Source organism: Asparagus officinalis, chromosome 5, assembly GCF_001876935.1.
Source record: "Asparagus officinalis chromosome 5, Aspof.V1, whole genome shotgun sequence".
NCBI classification, from domain to species: domain Eukaryota; kingdom Viridiplantae; phylum Streptophyta; class Magnoliopsida; order Asparagales; family Asparagaceae; genus Asparagus; species Asparagus officinalis.
In genome coordinates, this window is record NC_033798.1 from 13,990,914 (window position 1) to 14,016,117 (window position 25,204).

General features: G+C 39.7%; 1 protein-coding gene across 2 annotated transcripts; it reads left to right on the forward strand.

The window, feature by feature from the left end:
• On the forward strand, positions 627–7,780 carry LOC109842834 (transcription factor RF2b-like). 2 transcript variants are annotated; one of them, XM_020411733.1, is made up of 5 exons: positions 627–1,010; positions 1,080–1,267; positions 5,499–5,631; positions 6,133–6,217; positions 7,138–7,780. In XM_020411733.1, exons 1-5 carry the CDS (start codon positions 924–926, stop codon positions 7,488–7,490), a joined length of 846 nt encoding a protein of 281 aa, XP_020267322.1. In that variant the 5' UTR covers positions 627–923; the 3' UTR covers positions 7,491–7,780. The 2 variants fall into 2 exon arrangements, with proteins under 2 accessions (XP_020267322.1, XP_020267324.1); XM_020411735.1 differs by lacking the exon at positions 627–1,010 and having other exon boundaries at positions 1,029–1,267.

The window sequence follows — 25,204 nt, forward strand, 5'->3', positions numbered from 1 at the left end:
CCTCAATTCTTATAAATAGTTTCAAATTGATCCCACAGAGTTAAGGCTATTTGGTTGTGTGAAAATAGAGTTGTAAATATGAATACAAGCATACAATTTATCTTTCAGCTGTTTGGTTTATAACATTTCAGTTAGGAAAGAAAAATGAACTTATAATTGCAAGAAAAAGCTAACAATAATGCAACTAATTTGATGGAAGCAAATGCCACAATCCAAAAAAATTTAAAATAAAATAAATCATATTCATAAAAAAATCTTTTTAATCTAAATAGAGAAATTATCTAGGCCCAATTTTTCTCGTGTAGTAAAATTTAGTAGCTTTCGCAATAGTTTTCTTTCAACAAAACATTGAGTTAGCATTTAAAATACATGGTCTATAATTAAATTGCAAAATATCCAAAAAGCAATCAGTTTGATGTCATCCAAGAAATATGCTATGTTTTTTGCTGCAACATTTTCTGTGACTTGTTTTTTTGCAACAAATAAAAATTGCGGGAGCGGCGAGCGATTTCAATGACTTGAGGCCTAATTTGAAAATATTAAAGAGCCAAAGGTCTACTATTAAAAATTCCAAACCCGAATCAGATCTCCCACAATTAAAGCACCGCCTCCACACGAAAAATCTCCTCTGTGTAGGACTCACACTGAAGTCCTCCCCGCCCTTTCTCTCTCCTCCTCTTCTTCTTCATGAAACACCCCTCGGTTCAACGAAATGCAGTCGAATTCTCAAGACCCGACCTCAAATTCTAACCCTAGCCCTCACCCTAACGGATCTCCCGCCATGTTCCCCAACCCAATCCGCGGGTCCCACCCGAGCCCGATCCGAGCTCCCGTTCCGGATCCCCGACGAGTTCACGGATCCGCTAGGGGCCTCGAACAACTTCGATGAGATCGGATCCGAGGACGATCTGTTCTGCACTTTCATGGACATTGAGAAGATCGGGTGCAGGTTGGAAGGGAGCGGATCTGGATCTGAGAGCGGAGGCGCTCGGGATCCGATGGCGGAGATGATGATGATGAAGCCGGAAGGGAGCGGATCTGGATCTGAGAGCGGAGGCGCTCGGGATCCGATGGCGGAGATGATGATGAAGCCGAAGCATCGGTACAGCAACTCGATCGATGGATCGTCGATGATGAATTCGTCGGCGATGGGAGGAGGAGGAGGAGGAGAAGGGGGGAGTTTCGAGGAGGTGATGGAGGCGAAGAAGGCGATGACTGCTGAGCAGCTGGCGGAGTTGGCGGCCGTCGATCCGAAGAAAGCGAAAAGGTCAATTTTTTTGGGTTTTGGTTGGATCTTGCGCTTGGTTTAGTGATTCTTCTGTTAAATTTAGTTTTTTCGACACTGACTGCTTGAATTATAGCAGAAACAGTCGGATTACTTGATTATAGATTGCTAGTTATTAGTTGTTTCACCGTTGTATTTAATTTTGACTGGTGAGTAGAGCATAGACTAGACATTGACCACAAAACACGAAGGAGCTAGCGGCTTGACGGGAAGGTGTCTTATTTACAGTTTTTAGTTATATTTTCAACAATTCCTAATCTAAGGACAAATCGGAGAAAACCATCATGAAGCTATTTGAGCTTCGTTTGTGAGTGCTCATTGAGAAAAAGTTGTTGACTTAAATATAAAGTTGGGTGACAACTTAGGTTTTTTTTAGCTAATCTTGCTTCTAATCTATGTTAAATCTCATTTTAACTCTCTAAGAGGCATGACTTCTTAGGGAGTGTCGTAGTCCATACTGTGGAACAGAGGGGAGCAAAGTTCAATGTGAAGCTCGACGAATCACAACAGTGGCTAAGCTCCAGTAGCACGTTCTATTAGATACCCTGTGAATGTTGGTGGTTGTGATCGTGTTTATGTTTGCTAGTTTAGACCAAGTCAGATTTATCGATGGATGGTGGATGTTGTCATAAATTGATTATTCGAGGACTCCTGCTTTGGTTATCCATAGTGATTGAGATATGATCGCAAATGATGTAGAAGATTATTGGGAGCTGGGAGTGTAGTCCCACGGTGGAATAGAATGAAAAGTAATAGATTTAAATGGAAATTTGGAAAAATACTAACAATTTAAACTGATTTGTTAAATTGCTTTTTAGCATAACAAGAGACTTGATTCTTCCTAATCGAGCTTTCACTACTTCTCAGTTAAGCTATCATGAACTTTGTAAAATAGAGAAAAAACTACCAGACTTTTTCCAAACTTTTCACTGAATATCATCTGTCAGTTTGCTATTAGGATTGGGTCACATGTTCATGTGATGTTATTTTCTGAAGAAATTAGCACTTGGATTTTATAATTCTCCATGTGCCTCCTCTCATATTTTTTTCTAACCTCTTTTATTGTATTCTCCCACTCACCTACCTGGTTGTTATAATCATGGCATATTCTATCTCTTGATAGATCAATTACTTCACTTTGCCACTAAATAGCTGCCACAAGTTTTGTGATGGAGTGAATGTTGATGAGCTCATGACCTTCATCAACGAGTGGGATCGAGGCTCGGAATTTAGTCAAAAAGGTTGGATATAAGGAAGGTATTGGAGTGTAAACTGAAAAAAATAACATCTTTCTGAAAATGGGGACTAAAGCATCCTTTTTTAGAAAAGGGAAGGAAACGGAACCTGGTCACTGTTCGAGGGGATAGCGAGAGATCTTTGTGAAAGTTGGTTTGGGTTTCTTGTTTTGGAGGATGGAAGAAGTAGGTTAATACTAGATCACGTTGATTTAGAGTTGGGTTTGGATTTCTAAAAACTTATAAATTATAAACTGAAAGTTCAGAAGAAATATTGGAGCAGGAGTGTTGGCGTGGACATAGAAGGGTAGTTTATTGAGCTTTGGGGTGGACATGGAAGGATAGTTTATTAAAATAAAGAAATCTAGGGTGGGTTCGTTGATTGTTGATAGAAAAGGTCGGGACATCATTTAACATATTCTGTAACTTGTAAAGGAGTGTATTGAAAGGAGATAAGTCTATGGTAGTTTTCTGTATTCTACAAATCTAAAGCATCGGTATAATAACTTGATTGGTGAATCATTGGCAATTTGAAGAGGAGAAGGGGGAGGAGTTTTTGAGGAGGTGATGGAGGTGAAGAAGGTGACGATTAATTTGCAACAAGCAGAGTTAGCGGTGGTTGATCCAAAGAGTAGATTAAGGTAAAGTATTTGGGTCATGGTTATATCCCAATGCTTATTTTGGTGATTGTTTAATGAAGTGGTTAGTTTAGTTTTTTCTGATATTAACAACTCGAGTTTCAGTAGAAAATAGTTGGAACACTTCGTTGTAGATTACAAATTTCTAGTTTCTTTACCGTTGTTTTCAAGTCTACCTAGGGAGCGGATAGTCTAGATCTTGACTCCAAAAGAAGAAGCTAAGAGTGTGTTTGGCAAAACCCTCAAAACTAGGTTTGGTTTGATCTTGACTTAGTTTTGAGGTAAACTGGTTCTTCTTTGAACCAAGGAAGGTGTGGTTCAAAAAGAGCTAGTTTTAAACCTTTTCTCAACCTAAAAGAAAGTGGGCCAATTCTGGCCCTTTTTTCTGCCAATCAAGGAACAGACCCAAAACTGGGCCAGGTTTAGTCCTAGCCCAATTTTAAGGGTTTGTCAAACACCATCTTAAGGCTTATAAGAAAGCTTGTCTCCCTTCTTCATATATTGTTCGAGATAGAGGCTGTATAGGTTTTACTCTCTTTTTTCTTTTTTTGCCACAACTGCTAGTGCTTATCCAATGCTAAATTAGTGAGAACTGTCATGAATTATTATCATTTTTATACTAAATTACCATGTATATTGTAACATATAGAAACCTACCATTAATTTATCCTAAAATTTTATAACTATTTTTCTTCGGTCTGACATTAGGATTAATCACATACTCCTTACGTGCTCATTTTTTGAATTCTTCACATATCTCATCTGCTTTTTCATTAGTTTTATCATTTTCACCCACTCACCAAATTGCTCATATGCAATCACCTTCTTTTCTCTCCCCTCTACATCCATCATCTTGGCATTCTGCTAGTAAAGAACCGCCACAGGAGGAACACAGCGATGGAGAGAATGGCGTGTAGTTAAGAATCTTTGTTTGTGACTGCAATTTACGCTTGGGTATTTAGTCATAAGGTTGGTTTAGGGTTGGAATTGTGGTTACACTAATTGAGGATTATAATTTCTTCTTTTGGAGGAAGGAAGGAGGTGTTAAAAAATTAGGTTGAGTTAGAGTTGGATTTGGTTTTTTATATATCACAAACGAAGCTGGGAATTCATGAGAGAAGAGTTGGTATGGACAGGGTCACAGGAAGGGTAGATTAGTGAAATAAAGAAAGCCAGTGGGGTTATTGATCATAATTGATAGAAACAGTAGATATGTCATTTAGCATCTGCTGACTGCTGTTAATACTCTTAGTAAATTGTTTGACTTGAGAGAAGTTCAAAGTTGCTTTTAATGGGTTTGAGAGAGGATGTTTCCATTACCTTACACATGAAGCTTATAACTATTGTCTAGCTTGATAGAGCTACTTATCAAGACTGCAAGCCGACATAATTGTAAATGTGTTGAACTTTTAGCTGTTTACATTCCCTTTCTCCCTTGGGCAATGATGCACATCTCTGTTCCTGCTGTGGTTCTTCATTTTCTTCTCCTTTTCCAGTGGATTGGGCAGGCACAGATTAGGTGTTCCATGACAGATTTCTGTGTTATGTAATTCTTAATGTGTTTCCTTGGTCAGTTCTCAGAAATTGTGATATCTGTCTCTTTGCTATGGGAGACGTCATTTGTGCAACTTTGGTGGTAATTTATTTTCACAATCTAGGTATAAACCTGCTGCTTTTATAAGCCGTAGCTATTTGTTATATGGATAATTACAGACAGCTTTCTGGCTGCTTTGCTTCTTTACATTTATTATGTTCTTTCCTTTTCTGATAGCAACCTAGTAAACTTTGGACCCATTAACCCACAATGACCCAAGCCCAAAAAAGGTGATACAAAACTTTACATTTTGGGAAGTATCTTATTACTGCAAATTCAGTATGTGATCAGTCCAGTGCTTACTGTTGTTGTTGGTTAAAAGCACAGAGTGATGAGCTCTTTCAAAATTTAGACATTTTTCATAATAAGTATCTTATGACTGCAAATTGAGATTTGAGACAGGAAAATGAAGTAATAATTTATTTATCGATAAACTTTTAACATTTTTCAACAAGTAAGGTGTTTAGATGAAGTCATCAAATAAAAGTACAAATATGCATATCATCATGTTGAACACCTTTGAGCAAAATATCTATCATGTTGGCCTCCTTGGACATTTTGTTTCTTATTCTGCAGAAGATTCTATGATGAGTATTTCATGCATTTTTCCTGTATTAGTGTTACACTTTATGTTATATTCTATACTAGTTTATGAGATTGTTTTAGTGAATCACTTTGAGATTCTTGTTTTTCCTTTGCTTCGAAGTTTTAAGACGGATGCATAAAGATTTGGTATTGGTATGTAGAATTCTGGCGAATCGGCAGTCTGCAGCTCGCTCGAAAGAAAGAAAAGCACGTTATATGTCAGAACTTGAGCGGAAAGTTCAGACCCTTCAGACTGAAGCGACAACACTTTCTGCACAGCTCACCCTTTACCAGGTTTGTCCTTGCCTCTTTTTTTCATGAATAAAACGTCTAAGGTTAGCTAAACATTTTTTGGATTTTGCTTTATACTAAAAAAACACCTTACTTTTTCATTTGCTAACCAAACATCTCATTTTCATTCTTTTAACGAAAAATCCTGTCTTCTATTCTTTTTTCTTTAAAAAATCTGATTCACATTTTCTGTCTCTGAGTCTTTGCAGATTAAGGTCTTCTTTTTATGGTAGAAATTCCTACATGGACTTTATAGTCCAATAATTTTTTTCCTTTATGTTTTATTCTACATGAGGGTCCAATGGTGGCTTTGAAAGTTTGGTTGATATTTCCAGGAAATGTATTAGTTTCTGTTGATGCAGTACTCTTACCTTAGGAATAAAGTCTCAAGTAGATACTAATATTAACTTGGTCTTCAAAATCAATTTACTTTTATAACCTTATAAACTTTATTGAAAAGGTATAGAACTCATTCTCTTTGCTACGTAATCTTTTTCTTTGCAGAGAGACACAACGGGGCTTGGTGCAGAGAATGCTGAGCTGAAGATACGGTTGCAAGCTATGGAACAACAAGCTCAATTACGTGATGGTAAGAATTCTTTTCAAGGTTGAGATATATGAATTTAATAATTTACTTGCTTATTAGCTTGATATATCTCCTTGGGGTCTTACAAAAGGACTCCACTAGAAGTATCTATAGTGTTGGGCAAACATGTGTTTGTATATCATTGCTAATTCTACTTAAAGGGGTACCTATTGCTGTATTTCTGTTTTTTTTTTTGTGTGTGTGTGTATGCATGTATGTAAATCATTTCTTATTTTTCTTTTCGTATATTATCCTTCTCTTCTTTGTCTTCAAATCTGAGTGTATTTTGTCTACAATCTTAACTAACAGACGTTATGCCTAGTTATCTTTCAATAAATTTTCCTATTTGAATTGGTCGAACTACATCAGGGTTGCATGACTTACCAACTCATGTGGTTAGTAAGCTCATAAATAGCAGAGGTTTTCCTAAGCGAGGGCTAAATAGCGCTTAAATACCGCTTAAATACCTTATAGTTCCACCACCTTTGCACTTATATAACCTAACTTGAATTTTTAAGGAGTTAATTACAAATACACTTCCTGTACTATAAGCGTTTAGCAACTTGTTACCCGTAATCTTTTTTATCAGTACTTAGATTACCTGGTATCCAAATGCAGTTCTCTTCGTCATCTGCCCCTGAACCCTGAAATATAGGAATATATCCAAAACCTACAAGAGAATAGGAGGTTTCTCCACAACACACTGAGATATCAAGGAATCTCTCTAGAACTCATTGGCATCACATGGGCATGATACCCATGTGATGGATACATATACCAAGTAGATTACTCTGTTTTGGGATCAGATGGCCAAAGTATATCTTCTTCTTTTTTAAAATCCATGACATGTTACATAGCAGTTATCCCCTATCTTTATTCAAGTTAAGCCATGAGTAGTTGATCCCTATGAATTGTCCCTGCAGCACTCAATGAGGCACTAAAGCAGGAAGTCGATCGTCTGAAAGTCGCGACAGGGGAAGCTGTCAACCACAGTGAAAATTACAACACAGGACTCCATCAAATGCCCTACAACCCATCCTTCTTCTCTCTTACTCACCAACAACAGCCATACCGTCACCAAGAATTCATTCAAATGCAGCAATCTTTCAATCTCTCAAACAGTCAAATGCTCAACCACTCCCGAGCTTTTTCAGAGTTAATGCAGCAGGATCCCCTTCGGCGATCGCTTCAGGGTTTGGACATTAGTAAGGTTTCTCCTGCTGTGAAGTCAGAAACCCCCTCGATTTCTGCAAGTGAGAGCAGCAGCAACATGTAAGTTTGTCTTCTGTTTATAGCCTGACACCGAACCATCATTTTTTTTTTCCTTTTCCATTGGTTTGATTTTCAGTCGAAGGTCCGATTCATTATTTCTTTCTAGCGTTTGTAAGTTATTTAACTTGTTTCTGATCTAGTTGGCAGAGTTTTGGTGTGTTGTTAACATGTATTGTGTAAATCCAATTCATTTGTGTGCATTGGACCGTCGGGGCAGCAAATTAAATGGTCGTGTCCCCAAAATTGTACAACATTTATGTTTACCTTTATAAACTTCGTTTTGAATTATCGTCATGTTTTGTGCTCTTTCCTCTATCTGGACTGATTAAAAAAAAATATCATGGTAAGAAAACTTGCACTGTGATCTGAGTTTTGAAATTTTCGCTTGCTAGATGAAAACCGTTGGCTAATAACAGTATATGCCTTGCAGAGAAGAAAATTCCTCTTATATTTACCCAATTAAATTAGCATCGCAAATGTTTTAGTGAATTCAGAATGATTTCTCTTATTATATCGAGAACTATCCGTAGAAATCTTTGTGAACTATGGTTTCCAGTATCCTCAATTCTCTTTTATTCGTGACTCTAAAGGACATCTAAGCTGACTAATTGCTATTTGCCTCAATAGAGACGCTGAGCTCCAGAGCAGGCATGGTATAAATTTCCTCTACACTCAGCTTTCAATTTGGAATTGTTCTCTACTGCACATTACCTAATCCAAGTCACTTGTTAATGCAAATTACTCTCTGCATCTTGCTCACTTACAAGATTAGAAAGAGATCCAAACCAGGACCATCCCTATAGGACTGGAGTGGTTTCCATCACAGGTAGAAGAGTTAGAATTCCTTTAAAAAAAACTACCAACCCTTCGTGAATGGTATAGATCATCGCGTTTTATGGGGGTGTTCTGATAAAATCTGCACCCCGTTTTGCGTCTCCTCTGCTAACTAGACTAGCGTAACTGATTCGATTCAAACTTTATTATGCTAAAACTGGGTCAGTATTAAGTCTGGTCTCGTTCCAATTTTAGGCCTTAATTAGGTTTGTTGGTTGTTTTGTTGGCCCAATAAGTTGGCCCGTTACTCTAAATACCCAGCTCCCCCACTTGTGCCCTAGCCCCTCTCTTTTCTTCACCTACCCGATGGTTCTCACCCCCTCCTAAGTCTTCGTGATCTGATGGCCGCCGCTTGCTCCCATCCGTAGGTCGGCTCCCTCCTTCGTTTTCTTCCCTAGCTCCTCTCCCGTGTCGGCTGCCCCCTTCCCTATATATGGGTAATGGGTTGGTAGTAGCTCGGGAGAGGGAGGAAGAGGAAGAAGAGATAGAGAGGTGAAGATTTGAGCTTGAGCTCTCCTCTGATTTGTGTGATCTCTCTCTTTCTGTGAGTTTTGTGCTCCTGTGGGCTTTGTGCTCTCAACCCCTTTGTGCGATCCTCTTTGTGAGTGACGGTTGGAGGAGATCAGTGAACTCTCCCTTTGTGTTCTTGGTGGTGCACTGTGAGAGAAGAACAGGACTGATTGTGCAGACCTCTGAGCCAAACAACAGCGACTAGATCCTCAACAGTGGTATCAGAGCGAGGTTAGTGTCGTTGTGCTTCAAAACCGCCGTCGATCGCCGCTGGTCGCTGCCGCTGGACACCGTCGGACCGCCGCCGGACCACCGCGTGGGCGTGGGTAAGGTCGAGACCCTCTCCTAGGGTTTCGCTCTGGTATATCATCGGAAAACCCAACTGTTACCATTTTCTTTTTCCTTCGAAATCTGTTTTCGCTCAGGAGAATTGACAAGAAAAAAAAAATATCTTGCCTGTGTTTTCTTTCCGCTGCAGTTAAGCTCTGACCTTGTTGAAAATATACAGTAAAAATTCTGTATTTTTTTCCCGGCTATAGTTGCATTTTTTTTTTTTTTGGAAAGTAGTTTCTATTATTGTTTGTGCTCGTGTGAAAGACCAAAGAGAGTGAAACAAGAACTCTGTGTTCATCGTTCTTCTCATTTGTTCGTGCTAGTTGCTTCACACGTTTTGAGCCAGATAATTACCGAAATCAGATTTGTTCATTGTTTAGTTGCTGTTTGTTTTTTCTGTGTGAAAAATGTCTGCTGCTAATCAATATAGTATGATCCAATATGGTATGGCTCCGTTCAACGGAAAATCTGATTTTAACATTTGGAAACAAAAAATAAAATGCATCTTAATTCAACAGAAGTCTTTTAGGGCTGTTGGTCAGACTTACCTAACTTCTGACACTGAAGGAAAAAGAGCTGAAATGAACGAAAATGCTTGTTCCACAATTTATTTGAACTTATCTGACTCTGTGATTAGAAAAGTTGGAATTTTGGAATCTGCTAAAACCCTTTGGGATAAACTTGAAGAACTCTATACTGAAACCTCTTTGCCCAGTAAAATGTTTTTGCTTGAAAAAATTTTCAAATTTAGATTGGATATGTCTAAGGACATTGAGGAGAACCTAGATGTTTTCACAAAACTTATTTCAGATATTAAGTTAACTGGTGATAAACATATAGACGACTATACTCCTATTGCCCTTCTAAATGCTATTCCTAACTCATATAGTGATGTTAAATCTGCTATTAAATATGGTAGAGATGAGGTTACCCTTGACATTATGGTCAATGGTCTTAAGAGTAAGGAATTAGATTTAAAACATTCTGGGGAAAATAAAAATTCTGATGAGGTTTTGCATGTGAGGGGTAGGCCTCAGAATAGGTCTAATAACCAAAATAATGCTAGTAATGGGGAATCAAGTAGGAAACAATTCGAAAATGGAATGGGTAGATCTAAAGTTAGAAAATGTTATAACTGTCATGAAAACGGTCACTTTATTAGAGATTGTCCTAAACCTAGGAAAAATCAACAAAATGATCAGACTAATATGGCTGTCTATGAGGACGAAATAGGTGAAATTTTCATGATTTATAATCTGTGTGATTATGCATATCTGAACTCTGTGTTATCTGATTCTTTGTGTCAATCAGATTGGTTGGTAGACTCTGGTTGTACTTTTCATATGACTCCATTTAAAAATATGTTTTCAAACTACAAGAAAATAGAGAATGGCTTTGTGTCAATGGCAAATGAAAAGAAATGCAATGTTTTAGGAACTGGTGATGTATGCCTTAGGTTTTCTTCTGGTTCTGTGTTTACTTTGAAGGATGTTAGGCATGTTCCTGATTTACGTTATAACTTGATTTCTTGTGCATCTCTAGAAAATGATGGTTTGGAGGGAAAATGGGGTAAAGGGGTTATGAAAATTCTAAAAGGGTCTCTTGTTATGTTTTCTGCTGAAAAACAAAATAACTTGTATGTTTGTCATGCTGAACCTGTGCTTGATTCTGTTAACTCTGTGATAAGAAGAGATGTTGTTTATGAATTTCCTTGTTTACCTTTACCTGTCCCTATTTCTGAAAATGATGCTCCAAATGAGGTGGAGCAAATGCCTATTATTAATCAACATGAATCACATCCTGATGAAATAATTATTGAAAATCAAGATGAGGTTATTCCTAATGAGGTGGAGCTTGATATGCATGAGATAGATAGCATGCATGATTTGAATGATTTTTCCCTTTGAACTCGATGACCGTTTGGTAGAGTTCGGTCCTTTGTGGACTCGGCATGCTTTGTGTGTTGCCTTTGTGGCCTATTAACCTGCTTTGTGTTTTTTGCTTTGTGCTTGGGTAATTTTCTCCCTTTGCTTTGTGTGTTGCCTTTATGGCCTATTAATCTGCTTTGTGCTTTTGCTTTGTGCTTGAGTAATTTTCTCCTTTTGCTTTGTGTGTTGCCTTTGTGGCCTATTAACTTGCTTTGTGCTTGTTAGTAGCTTTGTGATTTTTTTCCCCTTTGAACTCGATGACCGTTTGGTAGAGTTCGGTCCTTTGTGGACTTGGTATGCTTGGTGATTTTACCCCGATCTTTGTGATCTGAGTTTACTTAGTGTATTCTCTTCCATTGCTTGTATCTTCTTTGTGATTATACAGGTAATAATTTGGCGATGATGAGTCCTGCAGTTCCGTGTTTTTTTTTCTATGTGCACTACCTTGGGCCAAAGGTGGAGATTGTTGGTTGTTTTGTTGGCCCAATAAGTTGGCCCGTTACTCTAAATACCCAGCTCCCCCACTTGTGCCCTAGCCCCTCTCTTTTCTTCACCTACCCGATGGTTCTCACCCCCTCCTAAGTCTTCGTGATCTGATGGCCGCCGCTTGCTCCCATCCGTAGGTCGGCTCCCTCCTTCGTTTTCTTCCCTAGCTCCTCTCCCGTGTCGGCTGCCCCCTTCCCTATATATGGGTAATGGGTTGGTAGTAGCTCGGGAGAGGGAGGAAGAGGAAGAAGAGATAGAGAGGTGAAGATTTGAGCTTGAGCTCTCCTCTGATTTGTGTGATCTCTCTCTTTCTGTGAGTTTTGTGCTCATGTGGGCTTTGTGCTCTCAACCCCTTTGTGCGATCCTCTTTGTGAGTGACGGTTGGAGGAGATCAGTGAACTCTCCCTTTGTGTTCTTGGTGGTGCACTGTGAGAGAAGAACATGACTGATTGTGCAGACCTCTGAGCCAAACAACAGCGACTAGATCCTCAACAAGGTTAGGATTCATAATTGTGACTTTCTTATATTCTGTGTGAGAGGAAGGTTGGGAGATGGGTAGTGCGAAAATCTAACCCATTCTAATTGTAACTTTCTTCTCTTCATTTTACCTAATAAACCTTGTTTATTCTCTGTTTTTTTCTAAGATCGCATGTGTCCTTTCCACAAGCCGTGGATTTTCAATGGTGATATAAAGAGTAGAACGAACTAAGCTTTTAAAAAATATATACTAAAATGCTAGTAATATCCTGACCATCTAACTACTCCCAACACATCACCCCTTCACACCCAAAATAGAAATCTACTTGGTCCCCACCAAACCAAAAGTTTGTTGCGTGCCTCCAAAACAAAGGATCATGGGTGGGGCCCACCGACCTAGGAAGTCAAAAATGCAAATGAATAGTTGACGTGATTTGTGACGATATAATCGAGGGGAGACAACATCATATGGCTTTTCTCCTTGAACTCTCTCCATCTCTCTCTTTCGACGAGAATAAAGCCCAATATCAGCCTGTAGATAAGGCCCATGTCCCTACTTAGACCTGAGGCTGCAATCAATTTGGGACCACCCTAAACTGGACGAGCTCCATGCAGACTAGTGATACACCTCCCGAGGTCTATTTTTGGTCCCAATTAAGAGATTGGATTTATTTTAGAGGGGTCGGAATCATATACTGATGAGGTCCTTGATCATCATATATCCACATGCGTTAGATGCGACTACCTTCTTTTTAGGTATTTCCAGAGTATGAAAATTAAGCATTTGAGATCAATTTTCAAGAATATTTGTCCGGCCGGTAACAAAAATGGATGACTACCGTGACGTCAAAATTAAGCATTTGAAATTAGATTTATTTTTAATTTTTAATTTTTAATTTTTACGTTTCTAGGCCTGCAGCGGATATTGTAAATCGGAATTTAATTAAAACATTAAATATATCTCGTATTTCTATGATCTTTTTGTTGGGGCGGAGTAATGCCCACCGCCACGAAAGCGATATCACCTGAGAGAGAGCACTGTCTTTTGTTGTCACAAAAGCACAAGTCAACCTCTATATTCTTGTTTCTCAAAGGAAACGAGAATAGATAGTGAAATTCTTATTTCTCAAAGGAAACAAGAATTGTAAGTGATATATTTCATCAAAGTGAAATATACACTCTTCCTCTCATCAGTTCAAGGACTGAAATATCGAGGGAACCTACAAGCTATGACAACTCACAGATAAGACAAATACAAACACGAGATTTACGTGGTTCGGCTAACTAGCCTACGTCCACGGGAGGGGGTTCCACTATAAAGAAAAATACTAAACTTATACAAGTTCTCTCTTCCTCTCTTTCTTTTCTCTCAAAAAACTCCTCTTGAGATTTTTACCCCACACCCCTTCTCCTCTCAACATCCCTCCTATTTATAGCCAAGAGAGAGACAAGAGGGGAAGGATGTGCCTGCTGCCCGCTGGATCCAGCTGAGCCGAACAAGAGGCTGCTGCCTGCTGGATCCAGCAAATTAAGCATTTGAGATCAATTTTCAAGAATATTTGTCCGGCCGGTAACAAAAATGGATGACTACCGTGACGTCAAAATTAAGCATTTGAAATTAGATTTATTTTTAATTTTTAATTTTTAATTTTTACGTTTCTAGGCCTGCAGCGGATATTGTAAATCGGAATTTAATTAAAACATTAAATATATCTCGTATTTCTATGATCTTTTTGTTGGGGCGGAGTAATGCCCACCGCCACGAAAGCGATATCACCTGAGAGAGAGCACTGTCTTTTGTTGTCACAAAAGCACAAGTCAACCTCTATATTCTTGTTTCTCAAAGGAAACGAGAATAGATAGTGAAATTCTTATTTCTCAAAGGAAACAAGAATTGTAAGTGATATATTTCATCAAAGTGAAATATACACTCTTCCTCTCATCAGTTCAAGGACTGAAATATCGAGGGAACCTACAAGCTATGACAACTCACAGATAAGACAAATACAAACACGAGATTTACGTGGTTCGGCTAACTAGCCTACGTCCACGGGAGGGGGTTCCACTATAAAGAAAAATACTAAACTTATACAAGTTCTCTCTTCCTCTCTTTCTTTTCTCTCAAAAAACTCCTCTTGAGATTTTTACCCCACACCCCTTCTCCTCTCAACATCCCTCCTATTTATAGCCAAGAGAGAGACAAGAGGGGAAGGATGTGCCTGCTGCCCGCTGGATCCAGCTGAGCCGAACAAGAGGCTGCTGCCTGCTGGATCCAGCTGGGCCGAACAAGAGCATGGGCTCTTGTCCTCCCCTACGTTCCCACTCACAAGTGGGAGCATGTCCTCGTGTCCCCCCATATACACTCACAGCATGGCCACAACATAGACCACTCACAATTCTCTACCTCGTTCATCATTTGTTAAACCTTAAATTTTGAACGATTACCAGAAGAACCCCACGAGCTTCACCAGAGAGATCCAGGTCAAAATCAGGCCAAACCAGCTGCGTCACTACACCGCGACTGCCTACGTACCCTCCACTGGGATCAAGCTAACAGTAGTTCTGTAATTATTCTTTAATATAGTCTTCACCTCACATCCATCTCCGCCCCGCGGGGCCATGCCCTCTTGGGCAACTCAACACGGGATGATATGAAGCAAGTCCAAGCAATGCTGGAACTTGCTGTCTGTGACCACCTTGGTTAACATGTTCGCGGGATTCTCATTCGTATGCACCTTCATGAGAGAAATATCACCTTCCTCTATGACACCCGCACAAAGTGATACCTGACATCGATATGCTTGGTACGAGCATGGTGAACTTGATTCTTTGCCAAGTGAATCGCACTTTGACTGTCGCACCACAGGTTCACGCTCTCCTGCTCGATCCCCAAATCGTCTAGAAGACCCCACAACCACAATGCTTCCTTCACTCCCTCCGCCATAGCCACGTATTCGGCCTCTGTTGTAGAAAGTTCCACTATAGCCTGCAACATCGATCGCCAACTAACTGGAGCTCCATGTATCTTAAATACATACCCAGCAGTAGATCGTCATCTATCTAGATCGCCCGCATAATCTGAATCCACATACCCGTCGACCTGACATGTATCTCCACCAAAACACAGACCCGTATCCACGGTACCTTTCAAGTACCTCAGGACCCATTTCACCGCTTTCCAGTGCGCCTTTCTCGGATTCGCCATGAACCTGCTGACCACACTAACCGTCTGTGAAATATCTGGACGTGTACACACCATGGCGTACATCAAACTGCCAACTGCACTAGCATAAGGAACACGATCCATGTGTGCATTATCTTCCGCTGTAGTGGAAGATTGTTTACCTGAAAGCCTAAAGTGTGGAGCCAATGGGGTCACCACCGACTTTTCACTTTGCATCCCGAACCTCGCGATCACCCGCTCTATGTATCCCTTCTGACTCAAGAACAATCGCCGATTCGCCCGCTCTCTTCTAATCTCCATACCCAGTATTTTCCTAGTAGCACCCATGTCCTTCATCTCGAACTCATTGCTAAGTTGAGATTTCAGCTTATTTATCTCCACCTTGTTCTTTGATGCAATAAGCATGTCATCCACATACAATAGGAGATAGATATTATCACCTCCACGAAGCTTCCGAATATAAACACAACAATCATAGTCACTTCGGGAAAACCCATGCTTCAGCATGAAGGAGTCAAATCGCTTGTACCACTATCGTGGAGATTGCTTCAATCCGTAAAGTGACTTCCTCAAGCGACATACATGATTCTCCTTGTCCTCAACCTTGTATCCCTTAGGTTGATGCATATAGATCTCTTCATCCAAGTCTCCGTGCAAGAAGGCCGTCTTGACATCGAGTTGTTCCAGCTCAAGATCACCATGAGCAACAATACTCAGTAGCACCCGAATAGAAGTGTGTTTCACCACCGGAGAAAATATCTCATTGTAATCCATACCCTCTTTTTGTGCAAACCCCTTAGCCACTAGCCTCGCCTTGTACCTCGTTCCACCGAGCTCTGAAGGATCTTCCTTTCTTTTATACAACCACTTACAACCTATAGCTTTCTTTCCTACGGGCAATGGGACCACCTCCCATGTTTGGTTCTTCCGGAGAGATTTCATCTCCTCCTTCATCGCAGCCAACCAACTCTCACTATTCTTGTCTCGAATAGCTTCCTTGAAGGAGATCGGCTCATCTTCCTCCACCAAGAGTGCGTATTCAACCAAATTAACATGCCCATAGTGCTTTAGGGGTTGATCAGCCCCCAGCTTCTGTACCTGCTTGTATACTCGCCTTGGCCTAGTGGAAGCCAAGCTATCCTCGAGCTGCTGTTGTTATAGTGCTTGTGTATTCTCCTTCCTGCTCAAGCTCATCATCTACCTGATTTCCCACTTGAACACGACTAGAACCTGGTTGGTCTTTCGGTTCTATCTCAATAACCTGGGACTCGGGAGTCCCGACAGTATCAACACCACCATCTTTGGGCACCCTAGCAATCATGGACTTCTCATCAAAGGTAACGTCCCTGCTGATCACGAACTTTGAATCTTCTGTACACCAAAGGCGGTAGCCTTTTACGCCCTTTGCATACCCCAAGAAAATTTCCTTCTTGGCCCTCGCGTCAAGCTTTCCCTCGTTGACGTGATAGTAGGCGGTACATCCGAAAATCCGGAGCCTCTCATAATCTGCATGCTCCCCTGACCACACCCGATAGGGTGTATCACCGTCCAATGTCGAATGTGGAGATCGATTCACTATATAGCAAGCTGTAGCAATTGATTCTGCCCACCATTCTTTGCCCAAACCAGCATATGATCGCATACTCACTGCTTTCTCCTGCAGTGTTCGGTTCAGTCTTTCCGCGACCCTATTTTACTGTGGTGTAGATCTAACTGTCCAGTATCTAGCAATGCCCTCCTGATCACAGAACTCCTTGAAGGCACCGTCTGTGTACTCTGTACCGTTGTCAGATCTCAGCGTCTTTAATTTCTTTCCCGTCCTGTTCTCAACCATCGCCTTCCACTTCTTGAATGTCTCAAATACCTCATTCTTATGCTTCAGGAAATAAACCCAAGCATACCTCGAATGATCATCTATGAATGAGACAAAATATTTAGAACCCCCCTTGGAAGTTGTCGAAGCCGGACCCCAAACATCCGTGTGTACATAATCTAGTATCCCTCTGCTCTTGTGCTTGCTCCTCAGAAATTGAACCCTGTGCGCCTTTCCATACACACAGTCCTCGCAAAAATCCATGCAAGACTTCTTCAGATTCTTCAGCAAACCCTCTTTACCAAGCAGATCCAGACCCTTCTCTGACATGTGCCCAAGCCGCCTATGCCATAACCGTGTGTGCTCACATGGGTCTCCACCACTTCCTTCAGCTCCAACTGCTGCATCTCCCGTCACCGTCGTACCCGAGAGAGTATATCACTGTCGTACCCGAGAGAGTATATAGATTACCGTGACGAACACCCTTCATCACTGTTAAGGAACCCCGAACAACCCTCTTCACTCCGTTCTCTGTTACAATCTTGCAACCCCCGGAGTCCAAAGCACCGACTGAGATGAGATTCTTCCGCAAGCCGGGAACGTGTCGTACATCCGTCAGGGTTCAAACCACTCCATCATGCATCTTGATTTTGATATCACCTAGCCCCACTGTTTTACAAGCATGGTTGTTCCCCATCAATACGGTTCCACCATCAATGCTCCTGTAGGTAGTAAATCACTTCCTGTTTGGACACATGTGGTAAGAGCAACCAAAATCAAGAATCCACTTCCCGGAGGTATCCCCGCCATCCGTGACGACATAAAATTCTGTATCGCTCCCATCCTCTGAAGCGTAGCTCGCCTCTTCCTTGCCTTCTCGTCTTTCAGTCTTGTTGTTGTTCTTTTTCCCACCTACTCTCTTGTTAGGACAATCGACCTTGAAATGCCCAACTTCACCGTATTTGAAACACGCTCGTCCCGCAAGAGGTCTCGATTTAGATCTAGACTTTTCTCCCTTGCCTTTTCCTCGCTCATTGCCTCTTCCTCTGGCAAACAGTCCTCGCGCTTGTTCTTTGTTACCACCAGTGGCCATATCACTAGTTGCAATTTTTCGAAGGTCATCCGCTAGAAGTGCTGTTCTAGTCTCATCCATCGATAAAGTATCACCCACAAGCATCAGTGTTTGCACCAGGTTTTCATAAGACTTTGGCAGCGATAGAAGTAGTAGAAGCGCCTGATCCTCATCTTCCGCTGTCACCTCAATGTCTTTCAAATCCGATATGATCCTATCAAACTTGTTGATGTACTCCCGAATTGACGAGCCCTCCTCCATCTTGCAAGTATACAATTTGGATTTTAAATAGATCCGGTTCGTTAGACTCTTCGTCATGAAGGTGCTTTCTAACTTCAATCACACGCCCGCAGACGTTTCCTCCCCGTCTACTAAGAAAGCTACATCCCTTTCAAGGCAAAGGATAATCGACGCCCGTGCTTCCAGATCCAGCTCCTCCCAATCCTCATCAGACATATTTTTGTTCTTCTCTTTTTCGGCCAAAGCCTTGTGTAATTTTTGCGAAATCAGCGAATTTTTCATCTGCATCCTCCAATAGGAAAAATCATTTTTCCCATTGAATTTTTCAATCTCGTATTTTCCAACTTTGCTTGTTTTACTTGTAGAAGCCATTTTCCGCTTGTATATTGTGTAAATCCGCTTCTCTCATGTATTTTAACAATTTCTTTGTGTTCACCACATAATAGTTAACCACCACCTCAGATTAGTAGCTCAACCACCGCCAATCTGAATAAGGGCTCTGATACCACTTTTCTAATAATTAAGTTCTGTATTAATTCATGAAATATTAGATACGTTCTAAAAGTCATTAATTAGTCAGGGCATCCCGACAGTCGTGCAGATATTGAGAGGTGTGTGTCTGTAGTTTAGCGTGAGCATGATCGAGATGTGGTTCAATTTGTAGGGCCAACGTTTCTAATTTAGTCTAAGTGTCTACCAAATGAATCATGAAAGCGATTAACGAGTTGGCATTTGCTTAATTTAGAGGCTAAGAAAATGAAGTGCAGGATTTTAACACTTGACACTGCTCTCCTTCTTGGATGTTTGTGAGACTATGGATTTGGATCCTCTCCACTACAAAAAAATAGTGGAGTGACCACTACTTTTAATCTCAAGCATTGATTATTTAGTAGTGCTGGGATTTGCAAGAATTTGGATCCCCTCCTATGTGTTACCAATGACAGTAGAGAAATCATTTTCTCAATCACCAACAGTCCAATAATATTCAGATAGGCAAAAAATCCCGTCAATTGGACATCACGTGAGTCATCACGTGAGGAAACTGATCGAAAAAAAACAATCCGGTCAAACTTAAAGGATATATGACGCCGGAGTCTACATAATATACTAATTTGTCAAAAGTGAAAAAAATATACCAGCATGTCACCGAGTGTCTACAAAATATATAAATTTGGCCATTTTGCCTATCTGAATATTATTGGACTGTTGGTGATTGAGAAAATGATTTCTCTACTGCCATTGGTAACACATAGGAGGGGATCCAAGTTCTTGCAAATCCCAGCACCACGTAGTTCCTCAAGGTTTGCTTACAATTTTATCCTAAGCTTTTATGTACCATTAGCATTTATTACACGTCAAAACCTTAAGAGCATCTCCAACAGCTTCCCCAAAAATTTCTCCAAAATAGGGAATCAAATGTTATATTCTCCAAATTATTTTTGCTCCAACTCCAACAGCTTCCCCATTTTGAAGAATCATGCATTTATTACAATTATTTTTGCTCCAACTCCAACAGCTTCCCCATTTTGAAGAATCATGCATTTATTACAATAATAAAAACATTCTACATCTTTGACTAATAACAGCTTCCCCATTTTGAAGAATCATGCATTTATTACAATAATAAAAACATTCTACATCTTTGACTAATAAATAATAAAGTATTTATTATTTTGAAGAATCCCCATTTTGACCAAATTATTTATTATTATAATGAGGAGATGGAGTTGTTTTTTGTGGGTTGAGTCTAGAAGAACGTGAAAAAATGCTTCCCCAAATATTTGCAGAATGCTGCAGATTTGGGGAAGGCTCTCTATTTTTTCTCTCCTATCCCTATTTTGGGGAATGAGATGGAGAATCTGTTGGACTAAAAAAAAGCTCAAAATTCTCTAAATTTTAGAATACCAAGAAGATGGGGAAGCTGTTGGAGATGCTCTAAGATAGAAATTATGTGACAATGATTAAAAAAAAAAGAAAGGCATCGCATGAGGAGGACATTGGACGTTGGCAGGTAGGGGGTCCTATCGGAGGGCGGACAAGCAGGACACATGGGTTGCTTCCTCCTGCCTTTGTCAATACTCAAACACAAAAAAAAAAAAAAAACCGTACTTAATTATATAAATATAATAACACCGATCACGAAAAGACGGATGAGAGCCCTTCGAAAGGGACGTCGTCACTTCACGCGCTTAAAACTAGCGCGAAGCCCGGGGTTCTCATGTGCCCTTAAACGTGGTAGGGCCATAAAAACAATTTCCTACGCGTTAATATTGTACAGGTCCATGTAGAGAGGAAAAGGACGTGTTGATCATATATTTTGAAGTCGGTGAATATGCTAATATAATATTCTGATGTATTATTACAATTAAATATTTTCGCTATACTCTCAATAGTTATATGGAAAACGCTAGAGACACACCTTTAAACCATACTTTCAACCACACTTCTCTTTTGCTACGGTGCACCGGTGCTCACATGAGAATTTTAACACTCTTCTCTCGTTACAGTACACTGAGGCCCACATGAGAATTTTAAAATTCTCATATGGACCCCAGTGTACTGTTGCAAGAGAGGAGTGTGGTTGGGGGTGTGCTTTAGGGAGTGACTGTAGCGCCTCTCTAGTTATATTGATGTTGTATATTGATTGAATTGATCTAGAATTAATTGATCTAGAAGGGCGAACCTGTGTTCGAACCTCGCCTTCGATGACAAAGTTGAGGAGGCGAGGAAGGTCTTGCGGGCGATGTTTGTGCAGGCGGATCTTGGGAGGCGAGGTCTCGAGCTCGCCTGTAGTCGACGTTTGATCTCGCCTATTGAATCTCGCCTGCAGAAGAGATGGTTCGAGCTCGCCTGGATTTGATAGGAGCCAGCTGGACACAGCTGGAGAGATTGCCCTAGGGTTTCCCTATAAAAGGGAAACCCTGTTCTCGTGAGCAGGTGAGCAGCGTTGAGAAACCCCAAAGTGGCGGCGGAGCAATTTGGAAAAGAGAGAACGAAGCTCTCTGCGATTTTGTGCTCTGATTTGGGGAGCTCTCCGATTTTGTTCTCATTTGTCACTGTTCTCATTTATTACTGAGAAGGGGTTGGTGAATATTAATTGGGGATTTATTGTAAGAGAGAGAGAGAGAGAGAGAGAGTTTGAGCATTGATTTTATATTAAAATCAATTGCTATTTGTTTGAGAGATCTCTAGTTTGAGATCCTCTCTCTTATTTGTAATTTCTTATTATTAATAAGAAATTAGTGTGTTGCTCGTGGATGTAGGCAAGATTTGCCGAACCACGTAAAATCTGGTGTCTTGCGTTTGTGGTACTTGTTTCTGTTTGTTGATAAGTATTCCAATCTCGTTGGTATTTGTGTGTCGCCGCTTCCGCCGGACACAACAGAAGTGATCAAAAATATATAACATTCATCTACTTATCTTGATACATTGTTTAGTTCCCGATCCAAATTAGGATAGACGAGGTTCGTCACAAACTAGCTAGACGTGAACATTACATATTTTTGTCAAAAAGATTCCTATAAGGGATGTACTTATGTTGCGATCAACCGACAAAGATTAGAGCCGAACCCTGCCTATAATTTTAATAGATATCCACCGTCCGTGAGATTAAAATATAATTATGAGTGCACCAAACTAATAATTGAAAGAAAAAAAATATACTTTTTTGAGTGAGAGATGAAAATGAAACTTTTGGTTCATTCGCTTTGATGGAAACTTAATGTATAGGATACCAAGCATATTTAGCAATGATTTGTCTCGTAAAGTTTCGCATATAAATACTAAGGAGGAGAGGCTAGATTAAGCAGTTAGCGCGTGTCACGAATGCCGGCACATAACTTAGTTTTTTAAACTTATCATGAGTTATATATTTGTTTCATACATAAGAGATTACTTTAAAAAATGATGAAGACCATATGATTGTTTGAACAGATTACGAGAGTGAAGATCAACATAGATAATTACCAAACATTTAGGTCTTGTAATTCATCTTGGAGTTAAACAATAAAAGTAAGGGCTTTTACATCAAAACCATCTTTACTTTTATCCAAATTGATACTTACCACTTTTAAATTTTTTTTATGTAAACCACCTTTACACGTTTACATGATTGTAATGTCACACCTTTTTTACTATTCACCCATGAAAAATTAGATATTCTCATTTTATCCTCATCTTCTTCCTTCCAACCCCTAACCCTAACCCTAGGCTCTCCTCCATCCTCCTCTTTTATAAACTCTAACCCTAATCCTACCCAATGACCGCCACCTCCCTCAAACCTCTAAACCTAACCCATGACCACCACCTCCCCAAAGATCCTAACCCTAACCTATGGCCAGCACTTTCCCCAAACCCTAACCCTAGTCCTAGTTCCCACTTGGAAGGAACAGGAGTGAGAGGATGGGGAGAAAGAGGGAGGATAAGGGAGAGGGGGAGGGGATTTGGGGGGGAGAGGAGGGGGAGTTGTGGGAGAATGGAGAGGGAAGACGTGCAGCAGAGGAGGACGAGGAGGCTAGGGTTAGGATTAGTGTTTGTGAGGAAGAAGATGAAAAAAACAAGAAAATGGTGAGAGTAAAATGATCATTTTGTGTATTTTTTTGACTGAAAACTAGATTAGTTGTGACATTGCAAACATGTTAGCAAGTAAATGTGATTTATATATATATAAAAACTTTAAAGGTGGTAAGTATTACTTTGCATAAAAGTAAATATGGTTTTGATGTAAAAACCTAAAAATAAAGTGCAATAGGATTCGCTTAGATAAATATGAATAGATATATAATAAAATTACCCCAAGCACTAATTTAGCTATTTACTTTATTCTTAAAACTGCACAAGGAAAAGGACACCGACAATTTGGAAAGAAATGGTGAAAATACTTTTATTATTTACGAACATGAGCTGTCCATCTTCAAAACTTTGACACCTCGAGTGTCGTCTATAACAAAATCTCATGAAAGTTTTCTAACATGAAACTAATTAATTTGACACGCGCAGCTCATTAATTTGCGAAGGAAAATAACCTTTTACTGTATTTTAACAAAATCTGTTACAAAACGAGGCAGTGTATCTTATATATTCTCTACAAATGCATGAAGACGTCGATCAGTTAATTGTATACGATTCATCGTATCACACATATCTTCAATTAAAACTACGATCGATAGGGTTAAGTTCAACACATTTTGAGATTAATTTACGAATACAACGTTAAAATCTTCATGCATCTCAAATGAAAGATAATTCTGTTTTCTATATTCTAGTTAAAATTAAAAACTTTGCGAGAGTCTAGGGGCTTAAAAGCCAGGAGCGAGAGAGGCGTGATTTATTATGGGTGCACGTCATCACGCCACGTTGACCTTTGCCTTGCGCAAACAGTTATACTAGCTCAACCGTCCACGTCATCAGCCAACTGCGCAAACAGTTATACTAACCACTCTGGCCCTCCATCCAATAAGAAGTCGCCACGTTATTTTTTTGACTTCCAAAAGTTTGCCACGTAATTAACAAGAAATCAACAACTCATCGGCGATCCTATTAGATTTCCTAACTGTTTGGGAGTAGGTTTTAGGTACAAGGTTAAGTGAGCCCAATTACTTTTCGCAGCAATTATAGACTTCTAATTATGTATGAAAACTTATTGTCTAGAGATCGAATTTGATGGTTTGATCAATTATATATACATATGGGTACAAGTTGAAGAGTTATCTAACACAGGAAACACATTAATTAATTAAGAATCATTATCGGAATAGTTTTAGAAATTAACATGGTTCAAACTATCAAACCAAGAAAGTTTCTTTTTATTTATTCTTATTTAAATTCCCCTTTTTGTCCAGCTCGATCTAGTTTGTGAAACAATGTGATTTCCGTCTTAAAGTTAAGTGAATTTTCTTTTTATCGGCATCCAGACCTCCTGATATCGAGATGAACTTAATTATCTTTGTTACGTGTAATAATCACATGAGTATTGACCGGCGACAATACATTAATCCAGAGAGTCCATACGAGAGTTGGGCATATATATATATATATATCTATATATATCTATATAGTATAAATACAAGTAACGAAGAGAAAACTCCGTTTGATCAATATTAGAAAATTAAAGTGTTAACGAAAAATTTAGAAATTAGAAGTCACTAATCCCTGTAACTGTGGTGTATGTATGTACAAGTATCCCCTGAATGCTATGAGGTGAATTAACTATCCAAATCAATTTATAGGTACAAGTTAAGTGAGCCCAATTACTGTTTGTAGCAATTATAGGATTCTAATCATACGTACATGAAAACTTATTGTAGAGATATTTGATGATTTGATCAATTATACGTAGGTACAAGTTAAAAAAAAAATATCTAACACATGAAACATATTAAGAATCATTATCGGAATAGTTTTAGAAAACATGGTTCAAAGTATCAAACAACGAATATTTCTTTATTTTTTTAATTCCCCTTTTTGTCCCAGCTTTAATTAGTTTGAATATTAGATAATCGAAGTGTAAACGAAAAAAAAAATTTAGAAATTTAGAGTCACTAATCCCTGTAAAAGTTGAGGTGATCAGTTAAAAGTATCCAAATCAATTTTGCACGACATGTGCTTTTTCGGTGGTATCCACTATTTTAGATTGCCGCTGTGTACATGTGCGTGTACACACGTGAAAGGGACGCACACGTGCGTGGGGCCCCCTCAAAGAGGAGGCGAGCGGTTGGTACTCAAAGCGGAACAAATGCATGTGCGCGCTCAATTTCGTGTCATTACTGAGATCTGTTCGGACTGTGGCCTGCTCAAACGTGAAAACAACCAACTTGTTAATTTCTTGACACACACACAAAAT